Below are 22,248 nucleotides of genomic sequence, written 5' to 3'. Positions count from 1 at the left end.
TGAGTCAACCACACCCCGGCTCCCAAAGGTTCAGGTGGATAAAGAATGCAGAGTATGTCATTAATCACCTTTCTATTGATTACCTGTTGAAATGATAATTTTTGGATATAACTCGTTAAATATTAGATCTAATTTCATCTTTTTTTTTCTTTTAAAAATCGTGGCTACCATAAGATTCAGACTTGCCCGCATGGCCGTGCTGATCCTAACACGGTCCTGGGGGGCGGTCCTCAGAGGGCTCGCTGCCCGGAGCCCCCGCAGGGCACTCCCCACGGGCGCGGCCGAGGCCGCGTGTTCGGTGAGGCTCTGTGCCAGGAACTCTGCCGCCGAGTTAGACAGAGGGTTCCACCTTGGACCTCGTCAACTCATTTTTTCTATGTCATCCTGAAATGTGAAAAAATTCTTTACATAACAGTTACTAATGGTAGTGTTCTCTAACATGAAGGAAAAACAGAAACTAACCTAAACATCTAAATAGTAGCACGGTGATGTTAACTCGGCTACACCTGCACGGTGGACTGTCACGCGGCCATCCACAACCGCCTGCCAAGGACTTCACTGCTGTGCCGTGGCGGACGCTGGGCCGCAGCTCGAGGGGGGCCACTCTGAGCCGACCGCCACTTCCAGAGGCCGGCCCTCTGCGGCTCGGGCCCACCACACCGGGCCCTCACGCGGCCCTGCACGGCCGCTGCCGCTGCCGCCGCAGTCGTGGTGGGAGGGTCCGGCACAACGCAGAGGAGGGAGGGCCAGCGGGGGGTGGGGGAGCCTCACTCGCTCATTTCCACGTTGTGCGCATGAAAAACACCAGATTGAGAAGCATGCCACTTGTGGCAATCCGGGGGGGTGTAAATTACCAAAAATGCAGGAAAGAAGTACAAGACATTTGAAATAAAGATTTGTGTCTTTAAAATATCTGTATCAACCTCAGAATAAGTATCTGGTGTGAGGTTTTTGGGAACACATCCCTAGTCTTTGTTGTCTCCTCTTCATGAGGCCTCCTCTCTGCGTTCACCCCGTTGGGGGGTTTCTCATAAATGAGGGTTCGCACCACCAGGGGTTACTCCGGTTAGGAGGGCGTTTTATTAAAGATACATGTTTGCCACGGAATGCTGAATGATATATTTACCTTCCTTCCTTCCCTCCCTCCCTCCTTCCTTCCTTCCCTCCTTCCTTCCTTCTTCCTTCCGTGCATCCGTTACAGTGGGGGACGGGGAAACAAGGAAGGGCTCAGGAGAGAAGAAACGACAAGAGCCCCGGCTGGGCTGCTGCCTGGCTCCCTGGGAAGTGAAAGTCGCAGTGACAGAGGGAGCCGTCGTGGGGCTGCTGTTGGCTCCGTGAGAAGCCAGAGAGGAGAGGGGGCCCTAGAGACAGGGTCGGGGGTGAGCCCGGGACGAGCTGCCGCTGCCCATGGCTCCCAGGCTGCAGGTCTCCTGGGGACCCCGAGAGCTCAGGAGATGCACGCCTGCGGGAGAAGAAGGGGCGTGGCTGTGCTCCCAGGAGGGAGGGGGCCCTTCTGTCTCGCTGTCAGGGCTTTCTGGCCAAGGTCCAGTCCAGCGTGCCCTCAGAGTGGCTGAGATGTGAAGGAGCCTCAGCTGTGGCCTCTGAGGCGGGACCTCAGAGGCGGAGCAGGCTGGGGCACATGGGGGGGAGAGCGGGGCCGGTGGCCTTGCTGCTGTCCCTGAGGGCACAGCCACCAGGCCGTTCACAGGGGTGGGGTGGGAGGGACCCTGTGCCGCCCTGCCCTGCCCTGCCCTGCCCTGCATCACGTCCAGGGGTGAGGCCTGAGCTGGGCTCAGGGCCCCGGGGAGACCACCCAGATAGTCGCCAGCCTTGGTTCCCTTTATTGCCATTCATTGCAGCCACAGGCTCTCTAAAGTGCACGTGTTTGAGTGAAAGTTGTATCCTTGCGAAGTATCAGCTCGTCTCTGAGGTTCGAGGTGAGTGTTAGTGTCACCGAGAGCTCTCACGCCGACTCGTTCCGTTCAGACCAGCCGTGCCCCTCACGTACGTCTGACGGGGGTGAGGTGGGCTGCACCGCACAGCTGCTCCTCACGGCCGAGGGCCTCCGTTGCAGGCACGCAGCCCCCGCAGCCCCCAGAGCCCGAAGCCACAGACCCCGTCCATGCCTCCCGGGAAGGGAGGCCACGCTGGGGGCCGGCGGGCGTTCTGCCGAGTTTCCCTGCAGACGGTTCCCCGGCGCTCTCCCCTGAGCCCGCACTCTCTCTGTTCGACGTGCGGCCCTGACGTGTCCCCCCACAGTCGAGAGGCCGGCGCCGTGGACGCAGACAGACAGACAGACCGGCCTCTGGACCCCCGAGGCCGCTGGGGCCAGGCACTGCAGGGACAGCAGTGAAACGGCGAACCAGGAACTGAGTAAACGTAAGAAAGTCAGGAACACGTGCAGCGCATTGTGAGTGGTTGCCATCCAACTCTCAGCAAACCTGACTGTCGAGGGAGGTGAGTTCCCGAGGCGCCGTCCTGGAGGGGGTGACGCTGTGAGGATGCCAGTGCCACTGCCGTCACGCACACACACACACAGACACCCACACGTGTGCACAGAGCTGTGTGCCGAGGGCGGGACGGAAGTAGGTTTGCCGTCCTGAGTCCGTGGGACCCGGGGTCCGCTCTCGTCGTGTGTGTGGGTTACGGCTCCGCTTTCCCGCGGCTGCATGTCTGCTCCTGCCTCGCCCTGCAGGCACACAGGCACATGCCAGGAAACACTCAACTAGGTCGCACGTGTGCCCGTGTGTCCACGTGTGCCCGTGTGTCCACGTGTGCCCGTGTGTCCACGTGGGCATGGACTGGGTTGGGCCCCCTCAGAGATCCGGGATTTGGATGGAACTCACCCCAGTAGCTGAACAATTACGAGAGAGCAGCGTTCTCAGAACAAAATGACCTTTTCATCAAGTTACAAAACATTAAAGGTTAGAGAATGTTTGAAAGGAAGTTAGTACTTTTAAAACATTGAGGAAACTGCCATCTTCTCAAAGACCCGACCGACACTCGAGGGCAGTGTGGACGCCCGGTGTGTGGCCGTCCCGTGGGGTCCGGCCTCGGCGGGAACCAGACAGGCAGGCGGCCCGCCGTCCGCCCAGCCCTGCGCCGGAGTGAGGCGCCCTTAGCAGGCTGGCTCCTAATTGCGATTTCGAAGTCACGTTTCTGCCTCTGCTCCGCGGTGACGGCGACGGCGACGAGGGCGGATCAATGAGAGTGTCACATTTCCAGGCTTCCACTCTCCGTCCGACCCGGACGGCGCACACCCCAGTCTCTGCTAACGGGAGAGATAGGACCATCGGGGGGGCCTGTCCACTGCGCCCCTCCCCCTAATTAGCTCCCAGAGAGGCCTGGAGGGTGTTCCTGACCGGCCCTGCAGACACCCACACTTCCCCTCCCCCCAGGCACACAGGCCTGTGCCCTGCCCCGCCTTTCCCCGCTCGCCCCTCCCCTCTCCCTGCTCCAGCACCTGCCTGCGTCCTCGGGTGCGTCCAGCCTCACCCCCTTTGTGAGCCTTTGTCTTCAGGGGCTCTGACCCTGCGGCTGGAGGAGAGGTCACCCTGGACTGGACAGCCGTGTGCTGGGTGTGACGCTCTTCGCCGAAGCACCGACACCCGCTGTCTCCGGTGAGCCTCGCCTGTCCCCGCAGCTCGACTCCACGGCGACCTGCCTGAGCACACACGGCTGCTCTGCCCAGCGCGGTCTGAGGCTGAGGACCCCGGCCTGGAGCACAAAGCAGCGGAGGCTGCCAGAGCGTCTCTAACTTCGATCCAGTGTCTTCTTCCAGGGTCCCTGCGCAGGGTTCAAGAGGGGCGAGCCATGCCCTTCGAGGTGGAGACGAGGCCCCAAGGGCAGGGCAGTCAGCTCCAGACGGCGCGGGGAGTCACGGCGTGGTCAGAACCCGCATGCGCCTGCAGCAGCCCCCGTGCGCCCGGCCCTTCCGGGCGGCTGGTGGGCACTGCTCTCCTGAGGGACAGGGACCAGCTGCCGTCCCCGCGCCCAGGGCCTGGCCCCGCGGCAGGGCGGGCGGTCCGCCCTCTGCGTCCTCACCTTCCCCGTCTCCCCGTCTGACGTGCCCCAGATAGGACCGTCCTCGCGGGAGCAGCTTGCGTTTCTGGACATTTGAGATGGCGGTGACTCCTTGACAAATTTCATCGGCAGAGGATGACTCTGGCCCATTTTCAAGCCTCATTTTTCCTGGCCGACAGGTGAGGCCTGAGGAAGAGGAAGGAGGGCTTATGGGCCGCCTCCCCGCCAGGCAGGCCCCCCCCCCCCCCCGCCCGTGGGGCTGCCGCCTGCAGGCCTGCTCTGGGGGTGGGGCGGGGAGCCCGGTCCCCCGGCTCTCACCCAGGGGACTGACCGTCACCAGCCGATTCCCGAGTGCAGGCCAGGCCAGGGCCCCTTCTCTTCGGCCAACGAAACATTCTGGAACACCTTGTGATACGAAAGACTTCTGAGGAATTAATTCCCCTATCTGGCGGCATATTAAGAAGGCGTTGATAGTATCTGTCAGGTGATCAAAAGTCAAAATTCACTCTCGGTCGAATCTGCATCCACTGCCTGCCACTCCTTTTCTGGCCGTCCAGACAGTTCCTTGGGCGCCTGGGCATTGCTCGGAGAGAGCCGCCCCCGCCCCCGCCCCCCACCAGGTGACAGAGCCCGGGGGAGCGGGCTGCAGAGGACAGCGGTGCCCAGAGGGCCCTTGCGCTGCAGCCGGAACTAGCCCGCCGCAGGACCACCCCGCAGACCCTGCGGGGGGCGGGCGGGGGCGGGGCCCGAGCGCTCCAGGGCGGTGGGCGCTGAGACCTGAGTCCGAGTCCAGGAAAGGGGAGACGGAGGCGCGCCCCACGCCCCGAGGAGAAGGGCGGCTGCACCTCCGACGGCTCAGAGCACTTGCAGATAAGCCCACAGGGCCAGGGGGGCCCCGGGGACTGGCGCTGAATGGGGGTGGGGGGGTGCTTAGTAGACAAGAGGCGTCCATGGGTCCCACCCAGTGTCCTGTGCAGACGGCCTCGCTGAGTCCCGAGCTGCGGCAGGAGCCAAGCCAGGAGGCCAGCTCACCAGGTGCCGGTGGACCCCCCTTTCTGGGGAGGCCAGAGGTCAGCCCCTTCCCAGGGCTTTATTTCCTCACCTCTCCGGGCTGGGCGTCCGCAGCCCGACAGCTGCCGCACGCACACCCCTCCGTGCGCGCCTCGGCCCGCCGCTCCTTGAGGGCGGGGCGCTTCCCCCCTCTCTCTCTGCTCCCAGGGGAGGCGCTCCGGCGAGGCTGTTCCAGAGGCCGGGCTCCCACAGCCTGGCCAAGCGTGGCAGCTCAGGCAGGGTGCAGGCCCCGGGGTGCCCCAGCCCAGCCCTAGCTCCCAGCTCCCTCGCCCGTGGCCCGCCAGGGTGCCCAGTCCTCTGCGCAGGGTGCGCTGAGTCGGCCCGCTCCAGAGCTTCAGTGTCGCGGGGCTCTGGGGAGGGTGGGCGGGGTCTAGGGTTAGGGCGAGGGAGCACTCTGCTTTCACGGAGCGGTGGGGCCCGAGGACGGGAGCCGGCGGAGAGACAGAGCCCTCCTCAAACCCTTCCTCGGTGTCACCACCTGCCTCCGCCGTCCGTCAACACTTCCCGCCGGGGGACGCACTGGGACTCGGCTCCGCGGCCCACCGCCCCGCCCCCCCCAGCCTCGCCCTCCCCCTCCCCCTCGTCCCCCGGGCAGCCGCCCTGCTGTCCCGCCTCTAGAGGGCGCGGGAGGGAGGTGGTGCGGCCGGCTCCCTCCCGGCCCGGAGCGGAGCCCCAGGGACTCCACCCCTACCCCGCGGGCTCATTTGAATATTTCATTGGCCGCCACCGGTCTGGTCAATTTATCATGCAAATGCGCGTGCCCTCGCGCCAGAGAGGAGCCGGCGCCCGCGCGGAGAGCGGCGCCCGATTGGTGGCCGAGACACCGGCATTTGTAATATTTTTCTTTGGACATTAGAGTCATTTACCAATGCCATCGCCGCAACTCCAGGCACTGCATCACAGGCCACTTAAAGGGCTTTACTGGCAGCTTCGAAACTTCTTCACAGGTCCCTTTATTTTAAACCAAGTGTCAACCTGTTTTTGACCCCACCCCCCACCCCCACCCCCAAAAAGCGAGAGCAACTGAAACGACTCGTTCCCCTCCCATCAGGGCCGGTTTGGCGTCCTGCGTGGTCCAGGGAGGACTCGACCTCTTTGGGGTGAGCGCTTGGCTCCCCGTGAAATGAAGAACCTTTGTGAGCTCGTGTGGGGATTGGAGAGGGGGTGAGAGAAAACACGAGGAACCGGAAAGTGAGGAGGAGGAGGAAGGAAGGAAGGAAGAAGTGGTAGAAAGAGGAGAGGGAGAGAGGAGGAAGAATTCGGAGCTGTTCTGTGCAGGAGGGAAACCTCGGCGACCGGAACCGGGAGATCAGAGACTGTCTGTCTGCATGCAAAGGACGCGACCCTCTGACCGCCGCCTCCCCCAGCACCTGGCTCGCCTGGCCTGGAAGTACTGGGGTGGGCACCCAGTTTCCAGGCATCAGAGAGAAGGGACGAGGTCCTCGCCCAGAGTCCTTCTCTGTCGTCCCTGCCCAGCTGGGAACGGTGCATGGTCTCCCCGTTTGGAATTTCGGGGACAAACCCAAAACCGTGATGTGTCAGGTGGAAAAGGAGAGTGGTGTAGGGGAAAGAGGAACGACAAGCGGTTCTCCCCGCTTCTCCCTTGTCTCGCACACTCCCCGGCGCGTCCCCGAGGTCACCGGCCAGCAGAGCTGGGCTGCCTGCTCTGCAAGGACCTCACGCTTCCCCAGGTCCCTGTGTCCGAGCAGCCGGCCCCTCGTCCGGCTGCCCGCGCACCCCTTCACACGCAAGCCAGCGCCACCAGCCTGGCCCCAGCCCGGGACGGACGCCCCTGCTGCCTTTCGGTGTTGCTCGCTGCCGCCAGGCAGAGCCCCACCCTCCGCCGCCGTCTCGGTTCAGCTTCTGGTTTGGGGCTTTGTGTTATAGTTCTGCCCAAATGGTTTCCAAAAACCCATTTCACTCAGCGTGGGAGAAACACACACCTTGCTGCAGCAAGTAATTCCAGAAACTCAGCCCGCAACTCAGGTTGACGCGAGGGGTTTGACAGAAGCGTGTTTGCCAGGAACTGCGCACTCCCAAACACACTCACTGTGCATCTGTGCGCCGTCGGTGGCAACACCGAGACTTCTGTTTTCTCTGTCTAACCTTCGGTCTCCTTAAACATTGTTTTGGAAGTTTGGTAAATGACTGAGCTTGGGAGACAATGACTGAAGGAAGAGTGGAGACTACACCAGGCTCCCAAACCTGCAAACGCAGGAATGAGAGAACCGGAAACCGGGGGCTGGGGGGGAACCCCAGCGGGGAAGACCGGTCCAGGAGAGGGGCGCGGGGGAGAAGAGGACCCCGAGAGCACCCGTGGCTCCCCCTCCCTGCCAGGTGTATAGTTTTTAAGATGTGTATAACCTCTTAGAAAGCCCGAGCCTGAAAAAAAGAAATGTGGGGGAGGAGGACCTACGGTCCCGGCTTCCTAGGGGGGTTGACAGAGTCAGCTTCCAGTTCAGGGCCAGCCAGGCCGCCCCGCCCCCCACCTCCCCCCCAGGCATCAGGGCTGGCCAGGAGGATCCCTTTCTCAGAGTCAAGTGGTTGTAGAGGGAAGGGCCAACGCACAGGGAGCTTGTGGGCAGAGGTGGGCCAACCTCTGTGCCCCAGACAACAAAACCTTTACACAGGAGGAAGCTGCCCCCTGGAAGGCAGGGGGAGGGGGGGGTGCGTGTGCCCGCGCGTTGGGGAAGCGGGAAGGTGCTGCCGTCCCTGCACCAGTTCTCGGCCCAGGGCCCAGGGCCCCCTGCTGTCCTGGAAGGTTGCCTCCGGTCCCCAGCGCACGACCTGGCACTCCCGGGGTGCAGCCCCCAGGGGACCCTACAGAAGTGACACTAACATGCGACTGATTTTTCAAAGGTTTATTTTATGTGAAGCTGTAAAAGTTCTTGGGAGAACTTACAGACAAGGTAGCTGGTTTGTTAAAACAAAACTACCAGAAAAAGAGAAACAAACCTCCCTACTGCGTGAATGCACTTTTAAGTTCACCTCTGGCAGAGGCTCAGCGAGGGCTCAAGCCCTGAGTGCCTGGGCCGAGGCGGGCTCCCCCTCCCCAGCCCAGACTGTGCGCGGGGCCGGGAGAGTGCAGTGGGCGGACCGACGGCCAGCACGCGGTCCCGCCCGCAGACACTGGGCTCCCCAAAGGCTCCCAGGCAGGCCAGTGCCCTCCTACCCTCCTACCTTGAAGTGGGGTGCAGGCTCCCCAAGAGTACTACCCAGTGTGACCTGTCCTTCAAGGTGGCCTGTGCCACCCTCAGGGCATAGCGGACGCCCCTGAAAGGTGTGGGCGGAGGCCCCAGGGCCCGGGGGCCCTGGCTGCCTCTCTGAGACCCGCGGCCTTGAACCTGGCGCATGCCTTCTCCCCTGAAGTCTCCCCTCACCAGCCAGTCCGGCCCGGTTCGGGTCAGGCGACCGTCACCGACAGCCCTCAGTCCTGCCTCACACCCAACCTGGGCCGCCTCCCGGCGGTGGCAGGGCTGCTCCTCCCGGCACCGCGTGGGGTGGGTCTCCGGCAGACCCCTCCGGGCATTGGGTGTGAGTGCCCAGCCACGCCTGCCTCTGACTCTCCCCATTCTGCTCTCCTCCTCCGGGCGGGGCTCCGGTGGGCCGCGGGCAGGGCTCTCCCGGGGCTCCTGGTCCTGGGGCTCCGCACCCGGCACCTTGGGCTCACGGTGCTGGGGTCCAGTCTGGAGCCCCGGGTCTGAGGCAGCAGCACAGGGACCGCGTGGCGCCCGGCGCCCCACTGCGGAGGAGCAGAGGGCTTCCACTGGGCCCAGGGTGCACTCTCGGGGCTCCGGAGTTGCCTCCTCGGCCTCTGGGAGTTCTCTGGGCTCTGCACACCACCAGCCAGATGAGGGGTGGAGCACCTGGCCGCAGGGCAGGCAGCTACAGACAGCGGCCACCCTGCGGTCAGTTGTGTCGGTCCACTGCCCCCTCAGCTCACCTTCCCAGCTTTTTTCCTGGGGTTTAAAAATTACTCCCAGAAACAGGGCACCTCCCAGAGGTGGGAACATCTGACTGGCCTTGGGGGGCTCCTTTGTGCGTGCCTGGCACACTAAGAAGTTAGCAAGTGCTTGGGCGCGGGGCTCGGCAGCCGCGGAGCTGTTCGCAGGTGCCCGTGATGCCTCGCGGTGGGGCAGGAGCGTCTCTGTGCCGGCATCTCCTGCAGAGTTGCCGCGCCTCCCCGGGCGCGGGCTGCTCCGTCCTCCGGTCTAGCCTGAGAGCGGTGAGGCCCTGGGGTGGGGCGTGCTCAGCCGGCACCGGCACCGGAGCGGCCGGTCTCTGCTTCCCTGGGGGGAGGAGCCCAGCAGGCGCTGCCTTTGGTCTCTGGAACCTCCGAGACCTCCGCGCTGGAACCTCTGAGACCCCTTCCTGTACTCCTCATAACTCTGGAATCGTGGGACCAGCAGACACACAGGTGTCCACCTGCTGGTGTGGCCGCTCCGAGGGGCAGAGCTCACCAAGCCCCCAGAGCACAGTGTCTGCGGTAGGAACAGAGTCGGGTAGGACACCAGGTACGGCCACCCAGCAGACCTGTGAGGTTCCGCCTGCGCCTGACCTCCCAAGTTCTTAGGAAAGGGACAGAAATGCCCTTGGCCTGGGGTGGCTGGTCAGGGGCAGGGGTGAAGAAGATACTTGCACCGGGGATGGCGCCGGGGAGGCAGGGGGCGGGGCAGGGGAGGCCGGAAGCAAGGGCAGGGGTGCCCGCGGCAGCCCAGGTGAGCACTGCAGAGAGGGGCCCTGGGGCCTTCCCCTCGGGGCCTGCCCCGTTCCTCTGAATGACGCGAGCCGCGGGTGCACAGCCCCCGGAAACGGAGCCCCCCACCCCCACCCCCCACTTGAGGCCTCGTTACTCAGCAGCCAGGCAGAGCCTGGCAAAGCTTTAGCTTGAGACCTGGCTGAGACCCGCCTGGCGACTCCCACAGCCCCAGGCTCGGCCCGGCTCTGGGGGTTTAAGCCCCCGCCTTCAGGTAGCCCCCCCGGGGTCTCTGCTGCGCTCTTGGGTCCGGGGAGCCTGCGTCCTTCCCGCTCTCCGGAGCCACACCCGGCCCGCCGAGGAGGACGCAGGCCTCGGCGGGCGGCGAGGAGGGCCGCGAGGACGCCGCTCCCTCTCCCGCCCCATCCCGAGAGCGGCGTGCAGAACTCGTCGTGCGTGGAGGTCCCGATGTGAAAGGGGGTGCTGTGGTGAGGGGGCGCCGCGGAGAAGGGGGTTCGGTCCGCTCCGAGCAGGCGGACCAGGCGGCAGGGCCTCAGCGTGCCCCCGCAGAGCCCGCGGTGCGGGCCGGGCTGTCGCAGCGACGTGCAGCTCCCCGACGCTGACGGATGCGCCGGGGCCGGACGGACAGATGTTAGGGCGGGTCGCTAGCGCCGGAGCTGGGTGGGCGAGGCCCGGATCCAGCGAGGGCCGCGGGCGGCACCGAGACCTGCGCTCGGCCGCGGCCGGCAGGGGGAGGGGGCGGAAGGAACCAGGGTTTGGCTCCGGGAAGACGAGGAGGAGGTGGAAACACGAATTCCGGGGAACTCTCTGCCTTCCCCGCGTGGCGCCCGACGCATCGCACCCGCCACCGCCGGCGCGCCGGGAAGGTGAGCCGGGGTGGGGAGCGGACCCTGCGCGGAGCCCGCGCTCCGCCAGGCAGAGGCCCTGGCGGCGAGAGCAGACCCGGGAGGCCGCGGGCGGCGGATGCCAACTCACCGTTCCATCGTTCGCAAGAAGCGTTTCACGCCCCACGGCCGCGTCCCCGGGCCTGGTGGGTCAGTGGCTCCGGCCTCCTCAGGCGCCCCCCGCTCGCCGCGCCTGCCTGGAGCCCGCCCCGCGCGGCCAGCTCCGGGCCGCCGCCCTCGGACCGCCCGCCACCGGCCTGGGCGCCCGCCCCGAGGCGCCGAGCGCTCCTGCCCGCCGAGGCGCGGAGGCGGCTCCAGAGCCGGGGGACGGCGGCGGCCCCGCTGCGCGCGGGCCGGGGCGAGCGGGGTCGGTCTTACCGCCAGGTGAGCCCGCGGGCTCCGGTCTCCAAGGACGGACGGCACGCCGGCGAACTTTGGAAACAAACTTGCGGAAACAGTCACAAAGGGAAAATGAGGGGGAGAGGGGACAAAAAGGGGGGGTCACTGGAAAAGAAACGTGAGAGATAGAAGGAGGAAGGAGAAAGGGAGGGAGGACGGGCGAGGCCAGGCTCGCGGCCCCGGGGCGCTCGGGCGGCCGGTCCCAGGGCGCGGGCTCCGGCCTTCCCCGCCCACCGGACGCGGCCCCGAGGAGCCCCGCGGCCCAGCCCACGCGCCCGGGGGCGGCGGCGGCTCTCGGACCGGAGCCCGGCGGCCGCGCCCGCGCCCCCACCGCCGACCGGCAGCGCCCGGAGCCGGCCCCGCGCGGCCGCCCCATTCCCGGCCCGCGAGCTGCCCAGGGAGACGCAATCGAGCCCGCAGCGCATCGATGCGCCGCTCCGGCTCCGGCTCCCACTCCGCCGCCGCCGCCGCCCGGGCGTCGTCCCCGGGAGCCGGGGCTCCCCCGCACCCCCGCGGCCGCCCGTGAGTGAGCCCGCGCCGCGGCTCTGCCGGCGCTTCTGTGCGGGGCCCGCCGACCCGGCCCGCTTGGCGCCCGGGCGACCCCGATCGCCCAATCAATAATCAATTTCTTTCACTCAGCACCGCGGGCAGGCCGGACGCTGGGTGCGGCGGCCCCCCACTCCGGGGCGCCCCGGGGCGGGTGGTGGGCTGGGGAGCCCCAGCACCTTTCCCCGCCCCCGTGCCGTCCTCAGGTCTGCGGGCGCCCGGGGCGGGGGGCGCGGTAGGGGACCGGGATCTTCCCGGTCTGCAGAGGAAACTTGCAGGCACCCCTCCCACTGCGACCCCCGGGACGGGCCCGGGAAAGTTTGCCCGGGAAAAAAAATGGGGGGAAGTGGCGGCGGCGGGTCCCGGGGGAGGAGCCGGGTGGCGCGGGGCCTGAGAGCCGCCCCCACCCACTCCAGCCTGCGGCCGCCTCCTCTCTCAAGGGCGCCCGCCCGGGCCCTCGGCCTTGGCATCCCCAGGGGCGCGGGACCAGCCCGAGACGGAGCGGGGGGCTTTGGGCGCGGCGGCTGGAGAGCCGCGCGGCCCGGGCAGAGCTGCAGGGGCGGCCAGGGGGCGAGACCCGGTCGGGAGGGGGCGGGCGGGGAGCTAGCGCCCTGGGACGGAGTCGGCCGGGCGGGCGCCGCGCCCCTGCTTGCGCGCACGGGGCGGAGGCAGAGGGGCGGCACCCCCTTCCCGGACTGGGAGGGGGTCCTGGAGAGGCCCCGGGCTGGGTGCGGGGGCGCGGCGTCCCCGCGGGCGGCTAGTGACACGATCATCTCCTTTTCCTTTAAGCTTGCCTGTTGCCGACGCCGCCGCTCCAGTCGCGCCGCGGGCAGAAGACCGGACCGCTGAGCCCCAGGCCGTGGCGGCGGCGGCGCGCCCCCCATGCCTTGACCCCCTGCCCGGGGGCGGGGGCCGGGCACGACCCGCCGGGGCGGGTCCCGCGCGCCTCCTCCCACCCGGGGGCCCGCCTCCCCCTCTCCCCGCCCCCCGGTCCCGAACCCCGCGCACCTCGTCTGGGGACCGGGCTGGGGGGGGGCAGGGCCGCCGCTCCTCCCCGCCCCCTCCTCCTCCGGCCTCTGGAGCGATTTGTCAAACTTCCCATTCCGCCAGCGGAGCGGCCCCCCCCCCCCCCCCCCCAGCGCGCTCCTCCCTCCCGCGCCTCCCGCGCCACCCGCCTCCTTCCCTCCGCACGTTCGGGATCGCGGCGGAGCGCGGAGAGGGGGGGACTCGGAGAGCCGGGGCGCAGCAGCATCCTGCGGGCGGCCGCTCTCCGGGGGGGAGGCTGAGAGCCGCCCGCCTCGCCCCCCCGCGGCCCGCCGCCCCTCCCTCCCGCTTCTCAGCCCGGCAGCGGCGGCGCGGCGGCGGCGGCGGCAGTCGCCGGAGGAGCATCATGCCGAGGAGGAAGCAGCAGGCGCCCCGGCGCGCAGCAGGTACGAGCCGCTTCCCTTCCTCCTCTCCTCCTCCTCTTCCTCCGCTCGCCCGGTCTCCAGCCGGCGGCGACCCCTCTCGCGCGGGCTCCTGGCTCCTCTGCCGGCGCAGAGTAACTCTGGGCACGGGCTCGTCGCTGCTCCCCCTCCGGGTGCGTGCGCCCGCCTCTCGGACCCGGCGCCCCGGACACCCGCCGCGATCCGCCCTCGTCTCGCTCGCACCCACTTCGGGCACGGCGGGATCCGGGCCGGTGCCTGACTCCTCAGCTCTGCGGCCGCGGGGGGAACGGGAAGGAGCCGTCCTCTGCGTCTCGCCGTGGGGGGCAGGCGGGGTCACCCGAGTTCCCCGGGACACCTCCTGTGCCCAGGCTCGGCCGGACTGCGGGGGACCGCGTGGTGTCCGCCCGGCCGAACTGTGAGCCGGGGAGAGAGGAGCCCCGTTCGGCCGCCGCGCTGCTAACGTGGTCGAGCCTGCGATTATTGGGCCTAAAGCGGGCACCGCGGAGAAGCCAGAGCGCACAGGGTCTGGGTATTGTCAGATGACTGTCAAGTCGGCGCTGGACGCCGGGCTCCCCTCTCCCTGCTGGCTCTCCCTCACCCCACCCTCCCGGCCCGCTGCTCCCACCCTCGCCGCGCCGAGCACTTAGTTCTGGGACGTGTCTGAATACTTTTTTTTTTTTATGGCCAGGAGTGTCAACTCCTGTTAAGGCTAAGCCTTTTTTTTTTTCTTTTCTGGAAAAAGCATCATTGAAAACTAAACCAAACCCACACACACACAACATTATTTTGCAGTAATGTCAGTCGGGGGCATGTTGACTGGAAGAAGGGGTGCTGGCCCCTTGCCACCCTTGATTTGATGACTGATTGATCGCCTGTCATGCTGCTGCCTTTGATCTATTCATTCCCAATAAACATCAATAAATCACCGGCGAGGGTGAGGGCGAGCTCTGTGACGTCACCAGGGCCCTGTCAGTGCCACCTCGGGGTCCGGGGCCAGCTGTGGAGGGGACCGCCGGCACAGGGACGGGTGTGTCCTGACGTGAGCCGCACTCAGATGTGCTGAGGTTCGGAGGCCGTGGGCTAGGGCCTGGCGGAGGGTTGTTCCTTTCGCTTTCTCTTCTTTTCTGTTCTTCTCCTTCGTGGAGGGCGGGCAGGCAGGAGGGTCGGGGCATCGGCCGGTGCCCTTCCGGGATGCGGGTGTCGCACATGCGGCCGGGGGGCGGGCGGCGTTCACGGTCATGTCCACGTGCGGCCGTGGGGCCCACGCCGGCCGCACTCTGACCTCCTCCCCGAGGGGAACAGGGAGGGGGTGCTCCTCTTTCTTCTCCCGGAAATGTGTTTTCCTGTGAGCGTCCCAGGAAAACGCTAGAATGAAACAGATTTGGGCTGGGACGTGGGTGCAGGCCCTGCTGTCTGCGCGCAGTGTGCCCACCCTTAGGGGGCTGGACCCCAGCAGCAGCTGGCGGGGTCCTGCCGCTCCGGTCACCTCCTGGCTGCTGCTTCTTGACCGTGCCACCTCGACTCCGAATTCTAAGCTCAAGAAAGAGCTTATCTACCCCAGATGAACTCCGAAAGTTTGGAGGATTCCTTTCCAGAGCAGGGCGGCAGGGGCCTCTGGGGCTCCTCCCAGGCCCGGGTCTCCTCCTCTCTCTGTGGACGCACGTTTCACGGGGTCCGTGTGCTCAGTCAGACGAGCCGCATGCGGTCACAACTCGCGTTGGCTTTAGAATCCTCGCCACGGGTGCTCCCTCTCCTCTCTCCCGCCTTGCCAATTTGACATTCTTATTTGATAACTTCCTGATAAAAATATTAGATAAGGAAGAAATGTACATTTTTTAAAGCAACCTGTTCACTAATCTTTCTGCACCTTTTAAAAAGCCAGCCAGGAAATCTCAGGTTAGTTAGGAAATATTCATCATGTAAAAACTTGACTGCGGGACTAATAGGAGATGGGAGAATGGCTTTGCTCTATCAAAATGACCCGTCAGAACGACTTTGTTTCATATTTGATTTAATTGTCTCCCTCCTGACAGGCACATTCATCAATAGCTTAATGGTCAATCAGAAGTTGGCAGTGTACGCGCTTTCTTTCTCTCCCATCCCCTGGTTTTGGGTCTGCGTTATCAGAGTGCCTCTGCTAATGGACGCGGGGAGAAGGGGGGGCCGAGGGGTCACCGACTGGAGACGAGAGGAGGGAAACCCTCCACTTTTAGGCCGGCGATGAGTGTGCGCAGGCCAGTACGTGAGCTGTGCGAGTTCTTTGGGGTTTGTTTGCGTGTGGACTTAAGTGGACAAGAAAGTTCCCATTGTTTCCCCTCTTTCTGCAGCCGCAAGGTGTGAGGCCCCTGCTGCTCCTACGGCGTCCTGGGGGCGCGGACAGGCTGGGTGCTTTGTGCTGGTCGCCGGGGGCGCGGGGATTGGGGAGGTGTCTGCTGATTGGCGACTGGAGATCCAGTCCCCAGCAACCTTGAGAATCCTCGAGAATGTTCCCCCTCCAAACTGAAAGGTCCGCTCAGCCATAAAAAAAGAAAAGTTGTTTTGCCAGCTTCATTAGTGTTCCCCTAATTAGCTGTAAACCTGATGGATCCCTGACAGCTGTAATGATTGGAGATGACAAGCTCGACGCAGTGTCATCCAGCAGAATTAGGTTTGCAGCTAGTTTGATGTAATCAAGTTGATATTACACAGTCCTGGCTGCCTTTAGTTGTGCATTAACTCAATTTTCTGCTGCAGGTGACAAATGGGCTTTGGTACCTGGATAATCATGTCATAGGAATTAGGGCCCTCGCGATGGTCTGGGGCAGAATAACAACCACAAAGGCCCGAGCGAGCGCGGGCAGAGCGCGGCCGGGGCGCCCCGGTGCGGGCCATCTATCCGGGCGAGGGCAGCCCCTCTGTGCCAGGCCCAGGCGGGCCCCGGGAGGCCCCAGAGGACAGGTGTCCACCCTTCCTGTCCTCTCTCCCCGGGAGAGACCACGCACGGCTCCGCGTCTGTTCTCAAGGGGAGAGGGACTGCTTCACCAGCCGAGCAGGGTCTGGCAGGAGGGCCCTTCCTCCCTCCAGGCGTGTGGCTCCCCAGGGCCACGCTTCCGGCTGGACAGGGAGAGGCGGCTGCCGGCGGGAGCTCGGAGGAGCGAGGCAGGGAGGCTGGTGTCCCTTGCTCGAGCAGGATTCTCTCCCGTGTCCAGTGTTTGTTTTCAAACGGGCATTTAAAAAAATGCCAGAAAAAAATATTAGAGCAATACTTAATAGCAGATAACATTCTACCCATTCACATTCATTTTCTGGGAGGGAATGTAAAATCCTAAAAGGCCATTGCCTAAACTTTCAAAAAATCCTCAATTTGCTACATAATTTGCTACTGGGCTTCGGAGCCTTATTTGTTGGAAGGAAAAAGCCTTCCGTGGGGCCCTTTGGTGGCCACGTGCCCAGGGTGTGAGCCTCCGAGCACCTTGACTTCTGTGAAGGCGCCCAGACCCCTTAGAACCTGCCGGTGTGACAGAGACATGGCCGTGTGTCTCCAGGGCACAGGATGGCTGCGGTGGCACTGCCCGGGGGGTCACGGTGCTGGCAGACACGGCGTGTGGGTGGCCCAGCACCACGTCCTGGCCTTCCTGAGCCCCGTCCTCGCGCCGGGCAGCTCCGGAGAAGGGCTCTCCTCTTCCCTGGAGCTCAGGGTGCCGGCGGGAGGGCACTGCGGCTCCAGCCCCGGGGGCACGTGCCCTCTGAAACCTGCTCACGGCTCTCCGCCGGACAGGTGCTGCACCCGGCAGCCAGACGCCAGGACAGCTGCCCCAGGTGCCTGCGCTGTGGTTCCCCCTTCCTGCAGAGCGAGAGCACCGGTGCCGGCTTTACGGAGGGAGTCAGGGAGAGGGAGGGGAAAACAAAGAGGGCAGGAGGCAGGGGTATTCCCTGGACGTGCACGCGGGGAGAGAGTCTTCCAGAACCGGCTGCTGTGCCCCCGTCATGCTGACAACTGTCAGTGAGGGCTCCAGTGCTCTCCAGGGCCACACTTGATGGCGAGCGGTTGATGTTGTCATTTTGTTCTCGGTTTTGCCTTGAGCGCGCTCGTAAACGGCAGCGAGACAGTCAATAACTGATGGATCAGCAGTTGCTCCCGAAACCGCCTCACTGGTCTGCATTCTCCCTCTTTTTACTAAAGATGGCTTTGCAAAGTGATGAGAATGAGAGGCGACTGCTCAGGGCCGGGAAACGCAGGTGAGACCCCCGAGCCAAACCCTTCCTTCCAGCCCTCCACTTTGGGCTCCGGGAGGAGGAGGGCCAGCCCCTCGCCGCCTGCCTCCCCTTCCCCGTGCGTCTGTGCCGGCGGGGGAAGCCAGGGCTGCGGCTCGGGAGGCGGCAGGGGAGCGCTGGCGTCCCCGGCCCTGGCGTGCACAGCCACGGCCGATTCCGGACCATGAGCAGGTCCCTGCCCGTCCCCGGGCAGGCCGGGCAGCTCTCCTGCCAGCCCGCCCTGATCGCTGCCTGTGCCTGGACACACTGTAAAAATAGCCGTGGTGCTGCGTTCAGAGAGAAAGTAGGGTGTGCGTCTCCCCATCTGCGCTCGTGCCGGGAGACGGCCCAGCTTCCCTCGAGCTGCTGTGTGGCTCCTGGGAGCACCCACCCGCAGCCGTGCAGCCGCGCAGCACAGGGCCGCGGCGCCACTGCCCGGGCCTCGCAGGTGTCTGTGTGCATGTGTGTGCGTGTGTGCGTGCGTGTGTGTGTGCGTGTGTGTGTTACTTAGCCTCCAAATTGTGGTTTCTCTGTCTGAAGTTAAAAACGCAAGGTGGATACAGTATATTGTATTTGGCAACAATGATGTGGACCAGCACACCCAGACAGATAATGTGCAGTTGTAATTAGACTCAATAGACAGGCAGTCATTTTTAAATTCTTTGACACATGCATAAAATAGTCATATAATAAGATAAGATGACAATTTTATGTTAGGTTGATAAAGTGTCCCGATACATGCATTTAAATGTCTGTAAGCCTTTAAAAAAATCCAGACAGATTAATTCTAGTTTCCAGTATCTGCAGCTAGTCATTAAATTAATTTTTAAATCATACTAAACAATGGCTATGAATGCGGTTCCCCCCCTGCCTTAAGGAATTTTTACCTGAATGGTAAGAAATGGATACATAGACCTGGTAGCTTTCTCTGATTTTTCAACATTTGCAGACATCATCCACGTTAAATATGGACGCTGAAATTCTGGTTGCTGTTTGTGACTAGGATAACACTGTGCATCCTAGGAAGTGGAAAAAAAAAAAAAAGACAGGAACAGAACACAACCAGCCGTGCCCACGGGCCTCTCCTGCTCCAGGTTCTGGGGTCGTCACCGGGAAGACGACACGGTGCCCTGGACCAAACAGCACGGCTTTATCAGCCCCGTTTAAAAAAGGAGACATCCCGAGCACATCCACTTGATTTAATCAGCACTTAGATTCTTGGGTTTAATTACTTGCAATTCTGTAAATTATTTTAGTATTTCAGTAAGAGCGGCCAAAGAGGCGTGTGGAGGGGAAAGCGTTTCTCCGGAGGTCACGTCACCTGGACCTCCCGGCCGCCTCCCCACCTTAGCTCTCAGGTGTGCAAAGGTGAGGAGTATTTTAGATTTGTTTGGGCGTGATGATAAATTGTTAATTCATACTGTCAGGACACATGTTATCAATTATGACCGTGTTTTCGTCGTCCAGAACAGCTGTTGGGGAAGCAGGGCAAGTTCAGATTGTCTTCGAGGGGGAGGCACCAACGCAAGACGCCTCCCGGCCCGCGTCCTCACGCCCCCGGTCCCTGTGCTTGGGGAAGGAAGGGTGGCGGGGCTGCCGCGAAGAAGGGGAGAGGGAACTGTGCCCTCTGGGCCCAGACGGGCGGGGCAGAGGCCTGACTCGCAGCGCCCCAGGCCCCGCCGTGGCTCGTGGCTCGCAGGTGGGACCTGCCTCGTCCCCGAGCCCAGCCCAGTCTCCGCAGCCCGCCGCCCCTCTGCCCCTCCGCACGCGTCTGGGTTCCGCCCTGTCTGCGCTGGACCGGGCGGCCCTGCTCGCCAGCAGTGGGAAGCAGGACACTCCGAATGCGCGTGTCGTCCCCACGCCGGAGCCCACCCTCCATGGAGGCCCGAGGGCTGCTGGGTAGCACGCGAGCAGCGACTCCGACACTCTTCCTGCTGGCTTCCCTGCCCGTCGTTAAACCTGGTCCTGCGCGCTCAGCTTCCTCTGAGTTCTCCGGGAAATGCATGTTGCATAGAATAGGCAATTTTTAATGAACAATTTAATGTAAATGGGTTTTGAATTTAAATTAATATTAATGAAGCCTTGAGTGAATTTATTTTGCATACGTAAAGGCTTGGGAGTCTTTCACCACGTGCCCTCCCCTTTATGTGGTAGCAGTGTTGTGGGGATTAACCAGCCCCTTCTAGAGGCTCACACTTAAAAATTAAATTGATTTTACGTGTCCGACAGTGCCAGCACGTTACTAGGCAGAAGTGTTGCTTCGTGCGAAGAACACACACCTCGTCCCCGGCTCACCCTCCCGGTGCCCGGCGCCGCTCGTCCTGCAAGCCACGCTGCCGAGGGCCCGGCGTGGCCGCTGGGGAGGCGGGCCGGCAGCCGTCCCCTCATCGGAGGCCCGCCTGCCTGGCGTAGCTCTGATGCGCTCTGTCTCCTGGGGTGACGGGGAGTTCTGTAATTAATTCTGGTAGATGTAATTGCTATAATCACTTGGATGTTACACATAATAAAGGTAATATGGTAAGCACATAAAAATATAAACACCTTATTGTAACTCTGCTGCTGAGGTTGCTTCCCGTCGGGCCTGGCGTGTGGACAGGTGCTCTTCAGCGGCGCCGGCCACAGGCGGCCACTTCCTCGGGCCCCGTCCACGGACACTCCAGAGGGGCCATTGGCTCAAGGCGGGCCTTGGCTTGGAGGGCTCTCCGAGCTGGCTGCGCGGGAATCCTAATGGCCTTTTCCTTGAGGACGTGGCTGAGGGAGAGAAGGCCAGCGTCCTCTCCTGCGGAGGGGGGAGTGGACGCCTCAGCCGTGGGCGTGGCACGAGGTGAGAGCATGGTGTGGGGGGGCAGCGGAGCCCGGAGAGGGTGACCGCAGGGCTCCAGGCCTGCTGTGCATTATGGGAAGGGCCGCGCGTGTGTGTGTGTGCGCGCGTGTGCTGGTGTGTGCTTGTGGGGAAGCAGAGGAAGCCACCTTTCTGTGACAGTGCGGTCAGGGGGGGCAGCACAGAACGTGTGCTTTGTGACCCCGTCGTTCTGACACAGCGCGCCGGGGTTGGCCGGCGCTGCCTGTTAGGAACCTGAGTGTGTGGCAGACGCCCCTCCCCCAACCCTGCTCCTCCCCGGGGCCCAGGCCCCCACCGCAGGGCGTGGGGGAGTTTGCGCGAGACTGCGGCCCCACAGCCCTGTGGGTGTGTCCGAGCACAGGCGAGCAGTGCCCCCCCGGCCAGTGCGGCCGGCAGGCGGGGAGGCTGTGCTGGGAAGGAGACTGTCCCCCGGCCGCTCCCCGAGCGCACCGGACTCGGCCGGGCACGGGGCTGCGTGTGCGGGCCGCCGTCAGCGGTGCCCTGTCCCTCGCGCTGCCGAGGTCACGGGCCCGCGGCCCAGAGTCGGCCTGATAGTTCGGGTGTGAATTCTGCACGCATTCGTGTTTTATTTTTCAGTGTATTTTAAGTGACCAAGTATGTAAATCAGTCACACACAGAAATAAAAGAGGAGACAGTGTAGGTGTGAGAAGGGGCCGCCGTCGGCTCCGTGCAGGAGGGGGAGTGCGCCGGGAGGGGCGGACGGGGGCGGCGCTGCAGGGACCGGTGGGCCCGAGGCGGCCAGGGCAGGCAGGGCGGGCAGGCGCTGGGCACGGGGCCCGGCAGGACCCGCCTCCTGGGCGCGGGGGCTCCGGCTCCCTGCCGCCAGGTGAGCAGGGCCGGCCCCCACGGTCCCTGGTCCGGGCCCCGGGCCTGGGCTGCAGCCGGCAGCCACCAGCTGCCCGGACTGTCTCCCTGGCGGGTTTTGATGGCGAGGATGATAAAAGGTCTGAGAACTCCGTAGGCCCCTGTAATCAGGACCAGCGCTGACATCCTTCTCAAGTTTGACAGCTTCTTCCTTTTCTCTCCTCACCGCCAAGCCTTTCTCAACTGAGTTTCCCCGCCCTCCCCCCCGCCCCCCCCCTCCCGCGGCCGCCCACCCTTCCCTCCTGCTCCTTCTTTCTGTGAGTCTCTCTTGTTTCATGTTCTTGATCAGCCTCAGATGCTGGGAATTATTTTTTTTCGGGCGGGAGGGGGAGTGTTGCTTTAGGTTTGTGGGTTGGGCAGGTGTGAGAGGAAGTCTGTTTTTTTTTTTTTTTTGTACTGTAGGCCTGTTGCTAATTAATGTTCCTGCATAAGATTCTGTCGGAGTTGAGTAATGTTTTTGATCTTTATGCCTGATAACTGCATACTTAATGAGATTTCAAAGCTGTGAGTGCAGCTCCCTACAATTATTGACAGATGCCTTTTCTTTGCCATTGGGTTCAGCTCCATAAATCCTCCCGCCGTAATGAGGTTCAGCGGTGCCACCCTGGCAGTGAGCTAATGAAAGGGGGAGGGGGCGGCTCGTGGCTGTCTGACACATTTTTTTCCTTTAAAATTTACTATGCAGATGTCAAGCTGCGGGATGATTACTTCAAACATGCTAATTTTTATCTTGCTTTTGTGTCAGCCCTTTGCCATTAAAAAATAAATAAATAAAAGGACTAACCTTCCTCCACTTAATTTTTTTTCCCAAGCCCCATTTTTAGTAGCCCACGGTGTGTGTCCGCTGGGGACGCCGACACGCGCGTGGCCTGGGGCCGGGGCCCGGCGGCAGGGCCCTCCCCGCTCTGCCGTGGGAAGGGCGAGGGGGATAAAGCGTGGCTTCCCCGGGCCGCCCGTCAGCTGCCCTGAGCGTGCACTGGGAACGGCGCAGGATTCATTTCAGAGTTGGGAGCGGATCCTGGCGGGGAAGAGCTGCACTGTGCCAAACAGTCGATTTCCTTTTCAGCGGAGCCATACATCACTGACCCACCCTTCCCTCCTGACAGAATGACACATGTCATTTATCATGTGGGCCCCGGCCAGACAGCGGGAGGGAGGGAAGCCCGGGGCCTGCTGTCCCCTCCCCATGCCGCTCCGCGGGCTGGCAGGGAGCACTGCCGG

At 63.6% G+C, this 22,248-nt stretch overlaps 1 protein-coding gene and 1 long non-coding RNA gene across 2 annotated transcripts in view; one reads left to right on the top strand and one right to left on the bottom strand.

The window, feature by feature from the left end:
- Nucleotides 1-1,659: 1,659 nt before the first annotated feature.
- On the bottom strand, nt 1,660-10,938 carry LOC123805941. Its single transcript, XR_006783397.1, has 4 exons — nt 10,787-10,938; nt 4,355-4,500; nt 3,496-4,209; nt 1,660-3,271 (listed from the first exon to the last, which is right to left on the bottom strand). It is a non-coding gene; the product is annotated as an uncharacterized LOC123805941 (long non-coding RNA).
- Nucleotides 10,939-12,883: 1,945 nt separating this feature from the next.
- The window catches only part of TSHZ3 (teashirt zinc finger homeobox 3), a 50,170-nt gene continuing 40,805 nt past the window's right edge, over nt 12,884-22,248 (top strand). The window contains exon 1 of the mRNA XM_045819231.1: nt 12,884-13,070. Coding sequence (XP_045675187.1) covers nt 13,031-13,070 — 40 coding nt within the window. The 5' untranslated portion in view covers nt 12,884-13,030. The remainder of the gene's footprint in view (nt 13,071-22,248) is intronic.

Source organism: Phyllostomus hastatus, unplaced genomic scaffold (assembly GCF_019186645.2).
Source record: "Phyllostomus hastatus isolate PE091 unplaced genomic scaffold, TTU_PhHast_1.1 phas_scaffold_345, whole genome shotgun sequence".
Taxonomy (NCBI): domain Eukaryota; kingdom Metazoa; phylum Chordata; class Mammalia; order Chiroptera; family Phyllostomidae; genus Phyllostomus; species Phyllostomus hastatus.
This window is presented reverse-complemented; position numbering and strand designations above follow the sequence as displayed.